Raw genomic sequence first — 19,394 nt, 5'->3', positions numbered from 1 at the left:
ATGTCACATAGAGGAGGGAGAAAGGTTGTTTTCTGCTGCTCCAGAGAAGCAGACACGGAGCAATGGATCCAAACTACAAGAAAGAAGATTCCACCTAAACATTAGGAAGAACTTCCTGACAGTGAGAGCTGTTTGACAGTGGAATTTGCTGCCAAGGAGTGTGGTGGAGTCTCCTTCTTTGGAGGTCTTTAAGCAGAGGCTTGACAACCATATGTCAGGAGTGCTCTGATGGTGTTTCCTGCTTGGCAGGGGGTTGGACTCGATGGCCCTTGTGGTCTCTTCCAACTCTATGATTCTAAGTATTACAGGATGTTCGCAGGACATAGCTGACTTCCCATGGTAAGGAGGCCCCCAGGGAGCAGAAGCAGCAACGACTTAATGTTGTGCCATGCCCCGCCCCAAATTTCAGGACTGCTGCCCACTGATCAAAAAAGGTTGGGCACTGCTTGTTAGCATTTCACTCCTCCATTGCTGGGTACGTGATCATAACATCACATGGCAGTGTTTACTTTCTAGGCTTGGAAAGTGTGAGAATGGAAGTCAGTCTTATCTCTCTTCTGCTATACTGTAAAGTAAAGGGACCCCTGACCATTAGGTCCAGTCGTGACTGACTCTGGGGTTGTGGTGCTCATCTCGCTTTATTGGCTGAGGGAGCCGGCGTACAGCTTCCGGGTCATGTGGCCAGCAGGACTAAGCCGCTTCTGGCGAACCAGAGCAGCGCACGGAAACGCCGTTTACCTTCCCGCCGGAGCGGTACCTATTTATCTACTTGCACTTTGACGTGCTTTCGAAGTGCTAGGTTGGCAGGAGCAGGGACCGAGCAACGGGAGCTCACCCCGTCGCGAGGATTTGAACTGCCGACCTTCAGATCGGCAAGTCCTAGGCTCTGTGGTTTAACCCACAGCGCCACCCGCGTCCCTTCTGCTATACTGTACTTTTCTTTACTCTCTCTCTCAGAGAAGAACTGAGAGGACGCCATGATTGCTTTGCCCTGTATACATTGCTTAATAAATACTTAGAACGCACACACTCACACTCCACAATCGTTTCTGCTATACTCTGCTGATAGAGTGTGCACATGTCTTTAGATATGTGTCGCTGGTGTGCACAGGGACTGATCTGTGAACGTCCTGAGCTGCGCTTCACCAGGAAGACGCCCGGAGAGGTCTGTCTCAATCTGGGGGCTGTGTGTGCCCCCCCCCCAGACGTGTTCTGACACTGCTGGTACAATCTCCAGTTCTGTTTCTTTAGAGCATCGGATGGTGAAGATGCAAGACACTGCCTGAAACACTGTCCTGCTGCCAGTTAAGGTAGACAATGCAGGTCTACATGGTCAAGCGGCAGCTTCCATGTTCCTAAAGGGCACGTACCGTATTTTTCGCTCTATAGGGCACACCGGACCATAGGGCGCACCTAGTTTTTTGGGGGGAGGGGGAATAAAGAAAAAAAATTATTCCAGCCCCAAAGAGCAAAGAAGCCAAGACAGCCAGCGGGATCCATCTCAGTGGCTGTCTTGGCTTCCTCTTTAGCCGCGGGGCTGGGGAAGCCTGAGCAACCTCGCCTTCGCTCCCGGAGCTTGCGGATAGCTGCCCAAAGCCCGGGGTGTGCTCCCCATGATTCAGGCTGCTGCCTGCTATCCGCAAGCCTTGGAAGCCCAGCGGGAACTCCCACCGGGCTCCGAAGGCCTTGCGGATAGCTTCCTGAAGCCTGGAGAGCGAGAGGGGTCAGTGGCGTAGCGTGGGTTGTCAGCACCCGGGGCAAGGCAAGTAATTTGTGCCCCCCCACTGCACTGTCCCTCCCCCAGATAGTCCCTCGCTCTCTCTCCGCACCGCACCGCACGCCTGGCACCCTCCCCTCCACAGTGGGCGGCGACCCGGTGGCTCGGATCGGATTCGCACAGCCAGCACTGCAGTGTGAGAGAGTGAGTGAGCCAGGTAGGGGCAGAGAGCTGCGAGTGCGAGCGCGCGCCCCCTGATGTTGTGCCCGGTGCGGCCGGGCCCCCCTGCACCCCCCACGCTATGCCACTGAGAGGGGTCGGTGCGCACCGACCCCTCTCGCTCTCCAGGCTCCAGCGAAAGCCTGCATTCGCCCCATAGGACGCACACACGTTTCCCCTTCATTTTTGGTGGGGAAAAAGTGCGTCCTATAGTGCGAAAAATTTCAAAGCCAACATCCATGCGCAGACTAAAGTGGCGGCTTTGTCACTTCTGGCCCCGGGTTTCCTCCTCCAGCTGCCAGAGTGGATGTGAAAGATCAGCTGAGACTGGGAAAGGAGACCAGGGGCCTTCGTGCCGCTGATGTGAACGCAATAGAAGGGATGAGCAGGCATGAATTTGAGGTGTGTTCCTGGCATACTTTTAAACCCCTCTCCCCTACTAGACAAAATGCGCCAGGTATCCCCGTTTGTCTGGGGCACACTGAAAAGGTCAATAATGCTTTTATTAGAGAGAGTATAAGTGTATTTCCATCTAACCGTGCCCCCCCTCCCCCCAACTACACCTCTAAAAAGTACGTCTTGTGCTTCCACTGATCTGAAGCAGAACAAAGTGCTGTCTTCTCTTTACAAGGAATACAGAGTATGTTCAAGTATCTTATACAATAAAAAAGATACAGAGGAGTTTTTTAAAAAAACATTCTAAGGAATTCTACATACATACAGAGCAGTTAATGGGTGGGATGGGGACTGTGTATATCAAACAGCGTTAGAGGAGTCGGCGGCGGCGACTGAAGACGCTTGCTCTCCCTCAGATGCGATTTCCGGGGTCTCCAACGCAGGTGCTGTAAAGACACAACAGTTTACCAGTGTGGTGTAGTGGTTAAGAGCGGTGGACTCGTAATCTGGGGAACCGGGTTCGCTTCCCCGCTCCTCCACATGCAGCTGCTGGGTGACCTTGGGCCAGTCACACTTCTCTGAAGTCTCTCAGCCCCACTCACCTCACAGAGTGTTTGTTGTGGGGGAGGAAGGGAAAGGAGAATGTTAGCCGCTTTGAGACTCCTTAAAGGGAGTGAAAGGCGGGATATCAAATCCAAACTCCTCTTCTTCTTCTTCTTTACTCAAAAAATAGATAAGGTGGGTCTGCACCTCCTGCTGTGAAGCTTCCTTTGGAGCTAACCTGTTACAGCTCCCAATTCTTTCCCCTAGGCCAGTGCCCCTTGGCTGAATTGTTCCCAGCTGACGTTTGGGTAATACCAAGATACAGAATAAACAGCTGCTCCTCTGTAGAGCTGTGGGTTTTTCCACTGTCTTTTGTGTTCAGAAAAGTGACCAATCCCCCCCCCAACACTCCCTTTATTACAGAATTGTAGACTTGGAAGCAACACTCATGATTGTGCTCTTATATCAAATTTCCTTTTCTGCGTATACTGTAATGTTTTACAGTGGTACCCCGCAAGACGAATGCCTCGGAAGACGAAAAACCCGCTAGACGAAAGGGTTTTTCGTTTTCTGAGGTGCTTCGCAAGACGGATTTTTCTAAGGGCTTGCTTCGCTAGACGAAACGGCCCTGCCTCTCCTGTCATGGCGACGGTCACTGCACGCACGCACGCTCGCTTCCCCTCTCCTCCGGCCACCTTCCTGCTGACGGCTCCTCCAGCTCCCTCCCACCTTCCGGCCGACCTTCTGGCTGCCTTGTGCCGCTGCCCACCGCCCTCGCGCGCTCCCCTCAGGAGCCGTTGCCGCCAGCGCTGCAGCCGGAGCCGCGCTCCTGAGCCCCGCCACAAAGGACTGGCTGCGGCAGCTGCCCTGCTTCTCCCCACCCCTCCCCGCCATGGTGCTTCGCAAGACGAAAAAACTCGCTCTACGAAAAAACTCGCGGAACGAATTAATTTCGTCTTGCGAGGCACCACTGTACTGTTGCTATGGCCATTGGCTAATGCGAATAATGTTCTATCTATCTATCTATCTATCTATCTATCTATCTATCTATCTATCTCATGATGTAACAACCCCCAATGATTAGCACGAAAACAGGAGTGTGTTTGTGTGCCCAACTTTTACTGTAGATCCAACAAGCCATGGTTTATTGAACTCAAGACTGGCGCGGGGACACAGCCAGGGCCTAGTTAACACTATGCACAAAATTGAGGCATGACAGCTGTTGCCTTCTCACTCTTGAATGGCTGTATGGAACGTATGGCCAAGAAACTGAACACCTAATTGCTAGCAAAGCTGGGGGGGGGGGGGCAATGGGCTGGGGAGATGGGAAGGAATTCCACCCCACAATGATGCTGTGTGTGTCAGAAGAGCGAGAAGTGCCCAAAGCAAACTTACTGTGCTTTATTATTTTACACAAGCTCGCATTAAGGCAGGCATAGGCAAACTCGGCCCTCCAGATGTTTGGGGACTACAATTCCCAGCATCCCTGACCACTGGTCTTGCTAGCTAGGGATGGTGGGAGTTGTAGGCCCAAAACATCTGGAGGGCCAAGTTTGCCTGCATTAAGGGATCCTTCCGGAACAGAAAGCAGGGGGGAAATTAAACCAAGCCTACTGAACGTTAGGCCGCTTGTGCCACATGCGCACAGCAGTTAATTCAGACTGCTTGTTGTCCCCCTGACCCCGAGTCATTTCCTTTAAAGGTGCATAAGCAAAAGCAGGGAAAGATTTTTCTATAGATGGCTCTGCTCATCCTCTTGCCTCTGTGGGTTGACCTGTGTGTGAGACGTATTGGGAAACAGCCGTGTGCTTGTTTTTCCAGTTCTTTAATTCTCTGCCACTGCCTTTTCCGAGTCCTGTCATGACAAGAGCTACAATCTTTAAAGCAGGCTTCTTAAGCCGGCTTGGGAGAGACCATGAGCAGATGGCACACACAAAGACACTGGGCAGCTTGTGGAGGTGGGATGGTGTACCTGTTGCGTGGGTGGCCAACTGCCTGAACCAGGCGTCTCACCTTGGCTTTGCTGCACGTCCACAATCATGCATTCGTCATCGTCCTCTTCCTCTGTGTCAGCCTGAAAGCCATCCATCTCTGTGGTTTCAGCCTTGGAACAAAGAGAAGGGGGTGGGGAAGGAAGGGGTCTTCAGACATCAGCAACCAATAGGCAGGTGAATTATGCCACCCACTAAATGACATCTAAAATGAAAAAAACTATGACCCAAAAGAGTGGCAAGATTGAGCCCTGGAGGCAGAGCGGCTAGCAGGAGGAAAGAACAGAGGAGAAGAGAGGGAACTCCCACAGGGAGCAGGGATGTGGGCCTAGATGATGCTGGGCTCTACAGTGGTACCTCGGGTTACATACGCTTCAGGTTACAGACTCCGCTAACCCAGAAATAGTGCTTCAGGATGAGAGCAGAAATCGTGCTCTGGCGGCGCGGTGGCAGCGGGAGGCCCCATTAGCTAAAGTGATGCTTCAGGTTAAGAACAGTTTCAGGTTAAGAACGGACCTCTGGAACGAATTACCGTATTTTTCGCTCTATAAGACGCACCTAGTTTTTGGAGGAGGAAAACAAGAAAAAAAATATTCTGAATCTCAGAAGCCAGAACAGCAAGAGGGATCGCTGCGCAGTGAAAGCAGCAATCCCTCTTGCTGTTCTGGCTTCTGTGATAGCTGTGCAGCCTGCATTCGCTTCATAAGACGCACACACATTTCCCCTTACTTTTTAGGAGGGAAAAAGTGAGTCTTATAGAGCAAAAAATACGTTAAGTACTTAACCTGGGGTACCACTGCATATTCTTGTCTTCTCTGATCACTGGAGTTGGAATCCAACCGCTTTTGGAGGACCACAGGTTCCTTATTCCTTATGTGGGGGCCTGTGGACAAGGAAGCCTGCCTCCCTCCAGAAAGGCAAGGGAATTGAGGGGCAGGACCACAGCTCAGTGACAGAATACACTCTGCATGCAGATTCAGCTCCCGTTGAAAAAGAATCGGGCGGCAGGTGATAGGAAAGACCACACCTGGGCCTTGGAGAGCCACCTGGAAGCCAGTGCAGATGATACTGGCCTAAATGGACCATAGTCCCTGGCTGGCAGGGACTGATCCAATGAATCTCGTGGCTCATTGAGGGAGGATTCGAACCCACACCACACTAGCTCGACCAGGGCTGGGGAAGCCGTCCCTCCATATTTTGTTATGCTCCAGGATCCCTTATCAGCCCCAGCGAGTATGGCCAGTGGTCAGAGATGATGGGAGCTGTCTAGAGCTGGGTGATAACGTCGGTAAGTTGTCTGAAACCGGTACTGCGTTCAGCTATTGAGCTGACGATATATCACACAGTGGCCAGCTCAAATTGCTTGCAAAGGTGCAGGCAGGCAGATGGAGCCTGTGGTGGTTCTGGGCTCTACCTACGGCTTTGAGGAAGCCCCCACCCCCCAACCTCACACTAGCCAGAGTGGTCTGGGGGCGTGCTCAGTTTTAGTGCTGGGCGATGTATCTCATCTGCCCCTTCCTCCCCTAAGGTGGGGAGGAGGAAGAAGCTGCTGAGATACATTCCAGGCATCGATATATATCAGCATATTGCAATATTTAGCTGCTGAATAGAACGTGATGTTGAAAACTGGGTGGCACCCAGTGCTAGAGCTCTCATCCTCCAGACATTGCTGGGGACAGGCTGCTGCTGTTAAAATTCGCCAGTTGCTTTTCTCGCAGAGTGACCCAATGTGGCTTACATTAAAGATAGCTTAAGGCCACAAGTGATGTATGGAAGTGAGAGCTGGACTATAAAGAAGGCTGGTTGCCGAAGAATGGATGCTTTTGAATGATGGTGCTGGAGGAGACTTTTGAGAGTCCCATGGACTGCAAGAAGATCAAACCTCTCCATTCTGAAGGAAATCAGCCCTGAGTGCTCACTGGAAGGACAGATCCTGAAGCTGAGGCTCCAATACTCTGGAGAAGAGAAGACTCCCTGGAAAAGACCCTGATGTTGGGAAAGATGGAGGGCACAAGGAGAAGGGGACGACAGAGGACGAGATGGTGGGACAGTGTTCTCGAAGATACCAGCATGAGTTTGACTAAACTGTGGGAGGCAATGGAAGACAGGAGTGCCTGGCGTGCTCTGGTCCAGGGGTCACGAAGAGGCGGACACGACTAAACAACAACAACAACATATCATGATGCTGAAAACCGGGTAGCACTCATCCTCCAGACATTGCTGGGGACAGGCTGCTGCTGTTAAAATTCACCGGTCGCTTTTCTCGCAGAGTGACCCAAAGCGGCTTACATTAAAGATCGCTTAAGGCCACAAGAACCTAGAAACGCAGGATTCAACGATGCCATGCTTTAAATTAAGGGCCCTGTGCAGCAGGTTGCTAAAGGCCTGGGGAGCCCGGCCGTACTAGTCTAGAAGAAGAAGAAGAAGAATTTGGATTTGATATCCCACCTTTCACTCCCCTTCAGGAGTCTCAAAGCGGCTAACATTCTCCTTTCCCTTCCTCCCCCACAACAAACACTCTGTGAGGTGAGTGGGGCTGAGAGACTTCAGAGAAGTGTGACTGGCCCAAGGTCACCCAGCAGCTGCATGTGAAGGAGCGGGGAAGCGAACCCGGTTCCCCAGATTACGAGACTACCGCTCTTAACCACACTGGCTCACAGTCTAGGCAGAAAACGGAGTGCCTGAAAGGAACCTCACCTGTTCAGCACCAAGAGGCCTCTTCATGAACTTGGTGATGGACATGCTCCCTGTCGACTTCCGTTTCGCAGAGACCGGGGTGGTCTGTATCGCTGCCCCTCCCGGCAAACTGCTGCTGGCGTCCTCCTTGCTTGCCGAGGACACTTGGGTGACGTAATTCCACTGGCAAGGGACGGGCAAATTCTCCTGGGCGTAGCTCTTCAGCACCTCTGGGTGCACGTACCAACACATCCGGTGGTCGGGCCTCTTCTCGTAGACGGAGTTCTCGGAGATGATTCGCTTTAGCCTGGCTTTGGAAGGGATGGCGGAGCCGTCGTGGGCAGGGGCCTGGGCCCAGGAAGCGCTGGGGCTTGTGGGGCTGGCCTCCCCGCTCTCCAGAGCAGAGGTGGAGTTGCCTTGCAGGAGCCCCAACCGGCAGCACTCCTGGAACTCTTGGATGATGACCTTGCTTCCGTTAACATTTCCGTGAAGCAGGGGTAGCAGCTGTCCCAAGACTGGAGCGCAGCAAAAAAGAAGAGAGAGAGTATTAGGGTGCTGTTTCATACAGTCAAGTCATCAAGAGATTATCCGGAGGTCAACTTCAGGCCAGCCCCCTCCCCTTCCCAAATCATTTCCGAATAATTAACAATTTACAGTGGTACCCCACAAGACAAATGCCTCGCAAGACGGAAAACCCGCTAGACGAAAGGGTTTTCCGTTTTGGAGGTGCTTCGCAGGACGAATTTGCTATGGGCTTGCTTCACAAGACGAAAATGTCTTGCGATTCCTGGGGTTTTTTTTCCGCTCCCTACCCCCTTTTTCTAAGGCACTAAGCTGCTAATAGCCTTTTAGCAGCTAATCCGCTAATCCCTTAAGCCTTTAATAGCCGCTAATAGCCGCTAATAGCGCTAATCCGCTAATGGGCTTGCTTCGCAAGACGAAAAAACCGCTAGAGGAAAAGACTCGCGGAACGAATTAATTTCGTCTTGCGAGGCACCACTGTATTAGGATGCTGTTTCATACAGTCAACTGATCAAGAGATTATCCGGATGTCAACTTCAAGCCAGCCCCCTCCCCTTCCCAAATAATTTCTGAATAATAAATTAATAATTTATTATTTATACCCCACCCATCTGGTTGGGTTTCCCCAGTCACTCTGGGCGGCTTACAGCACATAAAAAAATTATAAAACGTTAGACATTAAAAACTTCCCTAAACAGGGCTGCCTTCAGGTGTCTTCTAAAAGTCAGGTTGTTGTTTATTTCCTTGACATCTGATGGGGGGGGGGTGCCACTACCGAGAAGGCCCTCTGCCTGGTTCCCTGTAACCTCACTTTTAGCAGTGTGGGAACGGCCAAAAGGCCCTCGGTGCTGGACCTCAGTGTCCGACGATGGGGGTGGAGGCGCTCCTTCAGGGATACTGGGCCGAGGCCGTTTAGGGCTTCAAAGGTCAGCACCAAGACTTTTGAATTGTGCTCGGAAACGTACCAGGATGCGTCCCCAGAAAACCCTTTTTTAGACCAGGGTTCGCGTAAGAAGCCCAGAAATTCAGTTATTTCCTACGGGAACATTTCTAATCGGTTATGTCTCCCCCCCCAATCCCACCATGGTTTCCTGCCAACCAGCAAAAGGGAGACAAAGGGAAAACTGATTTGTCTGATCTCTCTCCCAACTCCCTCTCTGTGGTTTGTGCCCGAAAATGGCTGGTAGCATCAACATGCAGGCTCCTTCTGGCTTTTTAGGAGGCTGACATCATGCATGCACATTTGTACAGTGGTGCCCCGCAAGACGAATGCCTCGCAAGACGGAAAACCCGCTAGACGAAAGGGTTTTCCGTTTTGGAGGTGCTTCGCAGGACGAATTTCTCTATGGGCTTGCTTCGCAAGACGAAAATGTCTTGCGATTCCTGGGGTTTTTTTCCCGCTCCCCACCCCCTTTTTCTAAGGCACTAAGCCGCTAATAGCCTTTTAGCAGCTAATCCGCTAATCCCTTAAGCCTTTAATAGCCGCTAAACCGCTAATAGCGCTAATCCGCTAATAGGGTTGCTTCGCAAGACGAAAAAACCGCTAGACGAAGAGACTCGCGGAACGGATTCTTTTCGTCTTGCGAGGCACCACTGTATTAATAAAGGCCTACTTTTCACTTATCGCCTGAGTTAAGCCACATCCAACAGGTAGATCACTGGACGTTTGTGGTAGATCCCTGGTTCCCCTCCAAAAAAGCTCAAGAAGCTTACTTTGCTGGTCTTTCGTTTTCTTTTTGCTGCTTTTTTCTAACGGATCTTCATCGGCAATCGTTGAGTCCAGGATAGAAACTGCGAACTGTTGCAGGGGCCTCAGGTCTGCGTCACTGTTTTCCTTGCCTTCCCAAATGCAGCCGATCTTCACAGGCTGAAGGACGCGGAACCTCTTCCCCTTGGTGATCAGCTCGTCCCACTCCTTCGCTTTCAGCTTCTGGCGAGCTTTGTAATTCTCGGGGTCACATTCCTGGAAGGGGAAGAAAAGCATTACTCTGATGAACAGCAACGAAATCAAAACCATTGGGCATGTCATCTTATACTGCCCATTATACCGAGACTCAAGAAAAGAGCTGATCGAACCGATTCTGAGGAAAATACCTTGTAGTACAGACGACACCTATATCAGACACCTGTTAGCTGACAAAGAGCCCGAAATTAACAGGTCCGTGGCAAAGTACTGTTACATTGCAACAAGAATAAGACGAGCAATGATGTCAACAACGGAGTTCAAATTGCAAACATCGAAGAAATGATAATAAACAGTAGTGACACCTGAATTGAATTTTAAAACCTTAAAAGTCGAAACCTGGTCATAAATATAAGCATCAATTCTGTGAATTGGCCATATTTTTACTGTTATTTGTAGCACAATACTACTTTTATAAATTGCTTTCTGGTCACTGACCGTATTAAAGATATTTGATTTTTTGAAGAAGGAGAACGGCTCAAAAGGTTGGGCGTTTGTATAACTAAAGACAAAGATTTGGTCACTTTGCTATTGAAGTACAGTCGTACCTCAGAAGTCGAACGCCTTGCGAGTCAAACGTTTTGACTCCCGAACGCCGCAAACCCGGTAGTGAGTGTTCCGGTTTGCGAACATTCTTTGGAACCCAAACATCTGACACGTTCGTATCAGTGCCAGGGTTAGAAACTCAGATATATAATCTAATCACTAAATAGCGCCTTAAACCTAGGGTACACTTGCCACAATAGAAGGTCTAGGTGCCATTCCCCCCCCCCCCCCGTGAAGGGGTGATATGATAGCCATGTTCAAATATATAAAAGGATGTCACATAGAGGAGGGAGAAAGGTTGTTTTCTGCTGCTCCAGAGAAGCGGACACGGAGCAATGGATCCAAACTCCAAGAAAGAAGATTCCACCTAAACATTAGGAAGAACTTCCTGACAGTAAGAGCTGTTTGACAGTGGAATTTGCTGCCAAGGAGTGTGGTGGAGTCTCCTTCTTTGGAGGTCTTTAAGCAGAGGCTTGACAACCATATGTCAGGAGTGCTCTGATGGGGTTTCCTGCTTGGCAGGGGGTTGGACTCGATGGCCCTTGGGGTCTCTATGATTCTATTCTAAGTTCTTTTCTATTACATATTACAGTTGTGCCTTGGTTTCCGAACAGCTTGGTTCTCAAATGTTTTGGCTCCTGAACGCTGCAAATCCGGAAGTGACTGTTCCGGTTTGTGAATTGTTTTTGGAAGCCAAACTTTCGATGCGGGTTCCGCGGGTTCTGATTGGCTGCAGGCATGGGGAGTAGCCACACCCACATGCCCACCAATGGCGTGCAGTGCTCGAAAGGTTGGTCAAGAGGGAAGGTGGCTCCCCTGGCTGTACATTCCGCCTACCTCCCAGCTTAGCTAGCCAATATGAGATCAGCACTTTGAATTCTAAAGCTTAGAACCGGAGATTTTTGTACAGATTATAACCGGCAAATTATTGGTGCCGCAAGGACTGTTGCATCACTGCCAAGCTGGGTAGATCAAGTTACCCTAATAATAATAATTTTTATTTCTACCCCGCCCTCCCCAGCCAAGGCCGGGCTCAGGGCGGCTAACAAGCAATAATAAAAACAAGTTGAATGAATACAACTTAAAAACAAGATTAAAATGCAACATTAAAACATTAAAATATTAAAATGTAGCCTCATCACAGGAGGAGAAAGGAAAAAGAAAAAAGAAAGTGGGGGAGGGAATCAAATTGGCTCCAAGCCAAAGGCCAGGTGGAACAACTCTGTCTTACAGGCCCTGCGGAAAGAAACCAGATCCCGCAGGGCCCTGGTCTCATGAGGCAGAGCGTTCCACCAGGCAGGAGCCAGTGTTGAGAAGGCCCTGGCTCTGGTTGAAGCTAATGTAACTTCCTTAGGGCCTGGGACCACTAGGGTGTTGTTATTTATGGACCTTGAGGCTCTCCGTGGGGCATACCGGGAGAGGCGGTCCCGTAGGTACGAGGGTCCTCGGCTGTGAAGGGCTTTAAAGGTCAAAACCAGCACCTTGAACCTGACCCTGTACTCCACCGGGAGCCAGTGCAGCTTGAAAAGCACTGGGTGAATATGCTCCCATGGCAGAGACCCTGTGAGGAGCCTCGCTGCAGCATTCTGCACCCGCTGGAGTTTCTGGGACAGCTTCAAGGGCAGCCCCACGTAGAGGGAATTATAGTAGTCAAGCCTGGAGGTGACCGTCGCATGGATCACTGTGGTCACTGTACCCTACACAAGTAACCTTTTGCAAATTTATTCCCAAAGCAGTTCAGTCTTGTTGTAAGTTGCCCTGGAATTCTGTGACTTACTTCAGTCACACCTTCATCCTCTGAGAGGTACCCATGGGGCACAAAGAAGCCGTCGTCGTCGTCTTCCTCCTCTCCCCCCTCATCATCATCATCCTGAAAGATTTAAAAGTAGACGTCAAGAAAACCTGGAAAGGGGCAAGTTTTAAACGGCGCAGTGTCAGCCTCTTTCTAGAGCAAACAACAGCAAAAGACTGTATTATCTTAAAGGTGAAACAAATTTATTACGGTGTAAACTTTTGATGGACTGGCATTCAAGCTCCAGCACATTATGAAACTTGTTAGGCTTTAAGGTGCCACAGGAGTAATTTCAGTGCAATAGGGCAACACAGCCACCCCTCTGGAAACTTTTAATAAAGAATATTGTCAGATCAGATGGGATATATGTACCTATATATCTAAAAAAGGTAAAGGTAAAGGCCCCCTGGACGGTTAAGTCCAGCCAAAGGTTACGATGGGGTTGCGGCGCTCATCTCGCTTACAGGCTGAGGGAGCCGGCGTTTGTCCACAGACAGCTTTCCAGGTCATGTGGCCAGCAGGACTAAACCGCTACACACACAAACAAGGTAAGCTAGAGTATCTCCATGGTGCAAGCCTGGGCAGTATGTTTGGAGGTCCTAGGCTGTGCATATGACAAGACCCCCCTCCCGGACTTCCTGATGTGGTCCAATGAAAGGAAAGCAAGACGTTTGGCACTAGCTTGGCAGCAGGAGTTGCCAGGAGGAGGAGTACAAGGCGCCATCCTTAGGGACCAGTGGCGTAGCGTGGGTTGTCAGCACCCGGGGCAAGGCAAGTAATTTGCGCCACCTAACCCGTGGATTTGCGCCCCCTAACCTGTGGATTTGCGCCCCCTAACCCTAACCCCCAGATGTTGCGCCCGGTGCAGCCAGCCCCCCCTGCACTCCCCACGCTACGCCACTGTTAGGGACTCCACTCTGGAATTGTGTACGGTTTATTCCATAACCTTTTCTTCTCCCAAAGGCGTCCCCCAAGGCAGTGGGAACTGATTTTTCCTTTGGGTTCCTTGGGTTCATGCCCAAGGCCTTTCTCATGAACTACGTAACAGGACAAAGAATGCATTTAACACATGACAAAAACAAGCCAGTGTAAAAGCTGCAGTATGGGCCAGGTAAGGCAACCTCCAGGTGTTCACTTGCTCAATTTACACCCCACCTCTCCTCCAAGGTGGTATACATGCTTCTCCTCCTCCCTAGTTTATCCTGAGGAGGTAGGATTAAGCTAAGGGCCCAGGGACTGGACCCCAAAGTCACCCACCGAGCTCGATGCAGCTGAATGAGGATTTGATCCTTGCGTGTTGAACCCTGTCTGAACTCCCAACATGCCCAATCATTGGCCTGTGCTGGCTGGGGATGATGGGAGCTGGGTCCAGGAACCTCAAGCCCGTTGGCAGGGCACCACACTGGCTGGCCCCTAATCCACAGCCTTAACCTCAGCACGAACTGTCCGAAGAAACAAGGCATGGCACTATGAATGTATTTAAAGACAGCTAAATATATTTAAAACCTTTACCCCTAAAACATACCCTACTCTAAGCATTTCTACTTTTAAGACTCACTGAAAAGTCAGTAATGGCAGGTCAGCTGCAACTCCACTTATCGAGGTTTGCAAAATGGCATATACCATATTTTTTGCTCTATAAGACTCCCTTTTTTCCCTCCTAAAAAGTAAGGGGAAATGTGTGTGCGTCTTATGGAGCGAATGCAGGCTGCGCAGCTATCCCAGAAGCCAGAACAGCAAGAGGGATTGCTGCTTTCACTGCGCAGCGATCCCTCTTGTTGTTCTGGCTTCTGAGATTCAGAATATTTTTTTTCTTGTTTTCTTCCTCCAAAAACTAGGTGCGTCTTGTGGTCTGGTGTGTCTTATAGAGCGAAAAATACGGTAAATATTTTCAAACATATAATAAAACTAAACAAACGTGCGTGCATCTGCAGCTCTGTCCTTGTTCAGAAAGGTATCACTGCAATTATTACTACTATGATGATTAAGATTTATATGCCACCCTTCATCATAAGGTATCAGGGCACTTTACAAGGTAAAAGCACAAATATATAGTTAAAACAAAAACGACAAGTGGTGGAAGCTGCTGTCACACTCTGCAACACTTATCCCTCCATGCATAAAGGTTCTATAAATAACCAGTGCTGCTGGAACTTTGGTGGGGAAGATCTACGCATTGGCTTGTTGCTCTGATACCACGAGCCTCCTCCCTCCCGAAAAGCCGGGCCAATGAGGACTGAGCATGCTCAGTGTGGTCACAGAACACAGAACAACTGCTGGCCCCAGAAGATGGCATGGCTGGTTGCAACCCGCGCTGCAGCATTTTCCTGCAGGCGATCCTGCTTGTCTCTATTACACCCGGAACCCTGGCTCCTTTGGCAAAGAAATCTCCTGCTTGCAGGCAGAAGGTGGCCATTCCTCCTTACCCCTTCGCTGTGAGAGAGGGACTCCCCAGGCTCCTCCTCTTCCCATTCTTCGTCACTCTCCACTTCGTAGTCCAGAAGTTTCTGCAGAGGAAAGGAGGGAACGAAAAAAGCAATACCGTGCTGAAAAACCATTCTGCCTTGAGAAGCACTGCAGGCTGTACATAGGATTTTGGAGAAGGAACAAGAGGCTAGATCAGGGAAGAAGAAGAAGAAGAGTTTGGACTTGATATCCCGCCTTTCACTCCCTTTAAGGAGTCTCAAAGTGGCTAACATTCTCCTTTCCCTTCCTCCCCCACAACAAACACTCTGTGAGGTGAGTGGGGCTGAGAGACTTCAAAGAAGTGTGACTGGCCCAAGGTCACCCAGCAGCTGCATGTGGAGGAGCGGAGACGCGAACCCGGTTCCCCAGATTACGAGACTACCGCTCTTAACCACTACACCACACTGGCTCTCAGGGGTCAGCAAGGTTTATCTCGCCTGGGCCTCGCACTGAGCCTGCGGGCCAGATCGGTCCCGCGGAGATCCTTTTGTGGGCCGGATCACACCTGCGATTTCTGGCACCTGCGCATGCACAGGCGCGATTTCTGGTGCCCCCGCGCTGTGCTGGCTTAGCGCAGCGCGCGAGCAGGCAACTCGGTTCGGGAGCAGCTTGTGGGCCGATCAAATGACCACCGCGGGTTGCTTCCGCCCAAGGGCCTTAGGTTGCTGACCCCTGGGCTAGATTCTAGCAACACTGTGCTGCTGGGCTGGGAGGAGAGGGATCTATGATAAGGACAGAGAGTGAGGGGATCATCCTTTTTGCTCCCCAGGAAACAATTTAAAGAGCAGGTGATTTTCCTTCACACTGCAGCACCGGGCAGGAGACCTCAGTTGCAGCTCATAGTCCGTTGCTTAGTGGAGGCAGAAGTGAGCTTAGGACGCCCATTGCCAAGCAGACAGAAAATAAAAGCCACCGAGCTGCACTAACCACACAGAAAGCTGCCTTATACCATGTCAGACCATTGGATTCATCAACAGTGGTACCTCGCAAGACGAATGCCTCGGAAGACAAAAAACTCGCAAGACGAAATAGTTTTTCGTTTTCTGAGTTGCTTCGCAAGACGGATTTCCCTATGGGCTTGCTTTGCAAGACGAAAACGTCTTGCGCCTTTTTTTAAAAACCGCCAATGCATTCCTATGGGAAACCGTCAATGCACAGTGGTGCTTCGCAAGACGAAAACATTCACAAGATGAAAAAACTTGCAGAACGAATTAATTTCGTCTTGCGAGGCACCACTGTATATCAGTATCATCAGAACTGCCTGGCAGCAGCTCGCCAGGATTTCCCCAGTCCTCCTTTCTATGGATCGGGGATTCTTTAGCTGCAAGTCCTCCCTTGTAGGGGGCTGGAGTAGATGGCGACCTTTGAGCTCCCTTCTGGCCCTACAAGTCTATGATTCTGTACCTGCAGGTGCTGAGGATTGCACAGCCCTCTGCATACAGAAAAGGTGCTCTTGCGGCTGAGCTACGGCCCTTGCCCATGGTCTCAGGAAGAGAGGTTTTTCTCCCTGCCCCAACTCTCAAGAGCCAATAAACTGGATAGTCCAGAGATTATAATTGGATGCAATTTCATATATACCCCACAGCTGCGGGCATGGTGGCAACCACAGCCTTATACAGTGGTGCCCCGCAAGACGAATGCCTCGCAAGACGGAAAACCCGCTAGACGAAAGGGTTTTCCGTTTTGGAGGTGCTTCGCAGAACGAATTTGCTATGGGCTTGCTTCACAAGACGAAAATGTCTTGCGATTCCTGGGTTTTTTTTCTGCTCCCCACCCCTTTTTCTAAGGCACTAAGATGCTAATAGCCTTTTAGCAGCTAATCCGCTAATCCCTTAAGCCTTTAATAGCCGCTAATAGCCGCTAATAGCGCTAATCCGCTAATGGGCTTGCTTCGCAAGACAAAAAAACCGCTAGACGAAGAGACTCGCGGAACGGATTCTTTTCGTCTTGCGAGGCACCACTGTATATTGGTGATTTACACCTGGACTTCTCTGCTTTGCTGCCTAAGGGCTTGCCACTGAGTTACTTCAGCTGAAATAAGAGGTGGATGCAGTATCACATGCTGACCTCCTCTTTTGACCAAGGGTTTCTTGGGCGTATGGCTGAGGATTTCTTGTTCCACGTGCCCCAGTAGGCAGGGCGGTGATTCTCACAGAACTGCAGGAGCTTCATCCTGCCAAACTTCTTCCTCTCCGGCACATCTCCTGCTTGGCTGCTGCTCACAATGACCACATCGCTGTTGAAAGGAAAATGCTGTAATCAGTATGCAGCCCACCGGGGTTCCAAGCCAGTGAAAGACCACCAGCAGTTGACTGACGGTGTGAAAGACTCCTTTATCCCTGCTTTCCACTGAAAAGGATTTTTTTTATATATAGAAGCAATGCTAAGATGGCAACACTGGGCTAACAAGAAAAGGGGCTACTGCACCCCAACAAAGGTCTTTACTTAAACCAGTGAGCCTCTTGGGCTTGCTGAACAGAAGGTCGGCGGTTCGAATCCCTGCGACGGGGTGAGTTCCCCTTGCTCGGTCCCTGCTTCTGCCAACCTAGCAGTTTGAAAGGACATCAAAGTGCAAGTAGATAAATAGGTACCACTCTGGCGGGAAGGTAAACTGTGTTTCTGTGTGCTGCTCTGGTTCGCCAGAAGCGGCTTAGTCATGCTGGCCACATGACCCGGAAGCTGTACGCCGGCTCCCTCGGCCAGTAAAGCGAGATGAGGACCGCAACCCCAGAGTCGTCTGCGACTGGACCTAATGGTCAGGGATCCCTTTACCTTTAAAGGTCTTTAATTAAACTAAATCAAGTTAAACCAAATGACAGAAATGCAGGAAAACTTTCCCCTTCTTTTCCCTCTTCCAGGTTTCTAACTCTCATAATTCCCTCTATCTGATGATGCCGGGGTGGGAGGGAATGAGCCAACGTGGGGCGTTGCAGAATGCCAGGTGCCCTGCCAAGGAGGATTTGAGAGGAAGTGCCGCAGATTAAGGCAGTAGCAGTGGGCAGCCTTCTACAAGTAGTATAGCTCAAAAGCTCACAATAAAGGTAAAGGTACCCCTGCCCGTACGGGCCAGTCTTGACAGACTCTAGGGTTGTGCGCCCATCTCACTCAAGAGGCCGGGGGCCAGCGCTGTCTGGAGACACTTCCGGGTCACGTGGCCAGCGTGACATCGCTGCTCTGGCGAGCCAGAGCCGCACACGGAAACGCCGTTTACCTTCCCGCTAGTAAGCGGTCCCTATTTATCTACTTGCACCCAGGAGTGCTTTCGAACTGCTAGGTTGGCAGGCGCTGGGACCGAACAGCGGGAGCGCACCCCGCCGCGGGGATTCGAACCGCTGACCTCTCGATCGGCAAGCCCTAGGCGCTGAGGCTTTAACCCACAGCGCCACCCGCGTCCCCGTGAAAGCTCACAATACCAAGAAAACTAACCTGTTGAAGGCATCAGCATTCGGGCTGCCGACAAGGGTGGGTCCAGTTTTACAGGGATCTCTGCTTTTCAGTTCTTCCAAGAAAGAAGCATTGTAGCTCTGAGCTTGCAGCAGCCAGTCTAACTGGTCCATGAGGTCCTGATCGACCGCGACTCGGCAGATTGGCGCGAGGACCATGTTCTCCTTGATCTCAAACGGAGCAAATCTGCCACACCAGCCAGCCAGAATCTGAAATCATGAAGAAAATGTTATACACAAGCTCTTGGTCTCTCTCCACACCACCCCCCAACTACCTCACTACCAGCACCAGCTTCCTATTCTCTCCTGGGCATAGTTCATATTTTGACCAATAAATCCTGAAAAACACGTGAATGCTCCCTTTTGCTGCCTGAAGAAGACCAAAAACGATGTTTCTGAAGGAATGGGTTTCTGTGCAGTCAGTCTGAAACGGGCCCCAAAATCCCCATTTTTCCTTCTCCAAGGGAGCATTTCTAAAAAGCATTAACTTGAGCACTTGAGTCAATGTATAAACAGAAACCCAGCTGTATAAACAAGTGCTCAAAGCCCTCTCCTTTATCAGTCTGTGACGGCAATGGATGGCCTTGCCAGTTCCAAGTGGAGCATCTTACATCCTGACCACACTGACGCACAGACCTTGTCAAGGTCTGACAAGAGACCCGGGAAGGGCACCAGGAGTGCTCTTAGAGTTGGTGACCTTCTTACCCCAAGATAAGGAATACCGGAACAGGAACAACCTTTTATTGTCAAGAGTACCAGAACAGGAACATCTGTTTATGGTCATGGATGTCAACTTACGTGTATAAGCTGATGTGGTGGATTCCTGGGGAAGGGGGGAGAGGGTGCCTGGAGGATATATATACTGTATGCAATTTCTCTTGCTTCTGTGCTTGCAGTGAACCGATTCACGCAGTGCCTTCTGCTATCCGGAGAGCAGAATAAACTCTTTCTCTGAACCAAACCTCGGTGTTATTTGACTCCCATCCGGGAGCAACGCAGACCCCCACCAATCGGTATAGTCTAATAAGGCTACATTTCCTCTCTGGTTAGGGTTGCTTCTCTGGATATTTGCTTCTTAATCCAAGTACCAATTTTTGCCACCATCTATTCCCATCTATTT

At 50.4% G+C, this 19,394-nt stretch overlaps 1 protein-coding gene across 2 annotated transcripts in view; it reads right to left on the bottom strand.

Moving 5' to 3' along the window:
• Positions 1 to 2,418: 2,418 nt before the first annotated feature.
• The window catches only part of CHAF1A (chromatin assembly factor 1 subunit A), a 35,399-nt gene continuing 18,423 nt past the window's right edge, over positions 2,419 to 19,394 (bottom strand). For both annotated transcript variants that reach the window (XM_083421461.1, XM_083421460.1), the window contains exons 8-15: positions 18,258 to 18,484; positions 16,899 to 17,067; positions 14,792 to 14,872; positions 12,351 to 12,443; positions 9,778 to 10,027; positions 7,564 to 8,057; positions 4,889 to 4,979; positions 2,419 to 2,778 (exon numbers count right to left, since the gene is read on the bottom strand). In XM_083421461.1, the coding sequence (XP_083277587.1) occupies positions 2,693 to 2,778; positions 4,889 to 4,979; positions 7,564 to 8,057; positions 9,778 to 10,027; positions 12,351 to 12,443; positions 14,792 to 14,872; positions 16,899 to 17,067; positions 18,258 to 18,484 (1,491 nt within the window). In that variant the 3' untranslated portion in view covers positions 2,419 to 2,692. The remainder of the gene's footprint in view (positions 2,779 to 4,888; positions 4,980 to 7,563; positions 8,058 to 9,777; positions 10,028 to 12,350; positions 12,444 to 14,791; positions 14,873 to 16,898; positions 17,068 to 18,257; positions 18,485 to 19,394) is intronic.

Source organism: Podarcis tiliguerta (assembly GCF_965153285.1).
Source record: "Podarcis tiliguerta genome assembly, chromosome: 18".
Taxonomy (NCBI): domain Eukaryota; kingdom Metazoa; phylum Chordata; class Lepidosauria; order Squamata; family Lacertidae; genus Podarcis; species Podarcis tiliguerta.
The sequence above is the reverse complement of the archived record's forward strand: the minus strand, read 5'-3'. Positions and strand labels throughout refer to the sequence as shown.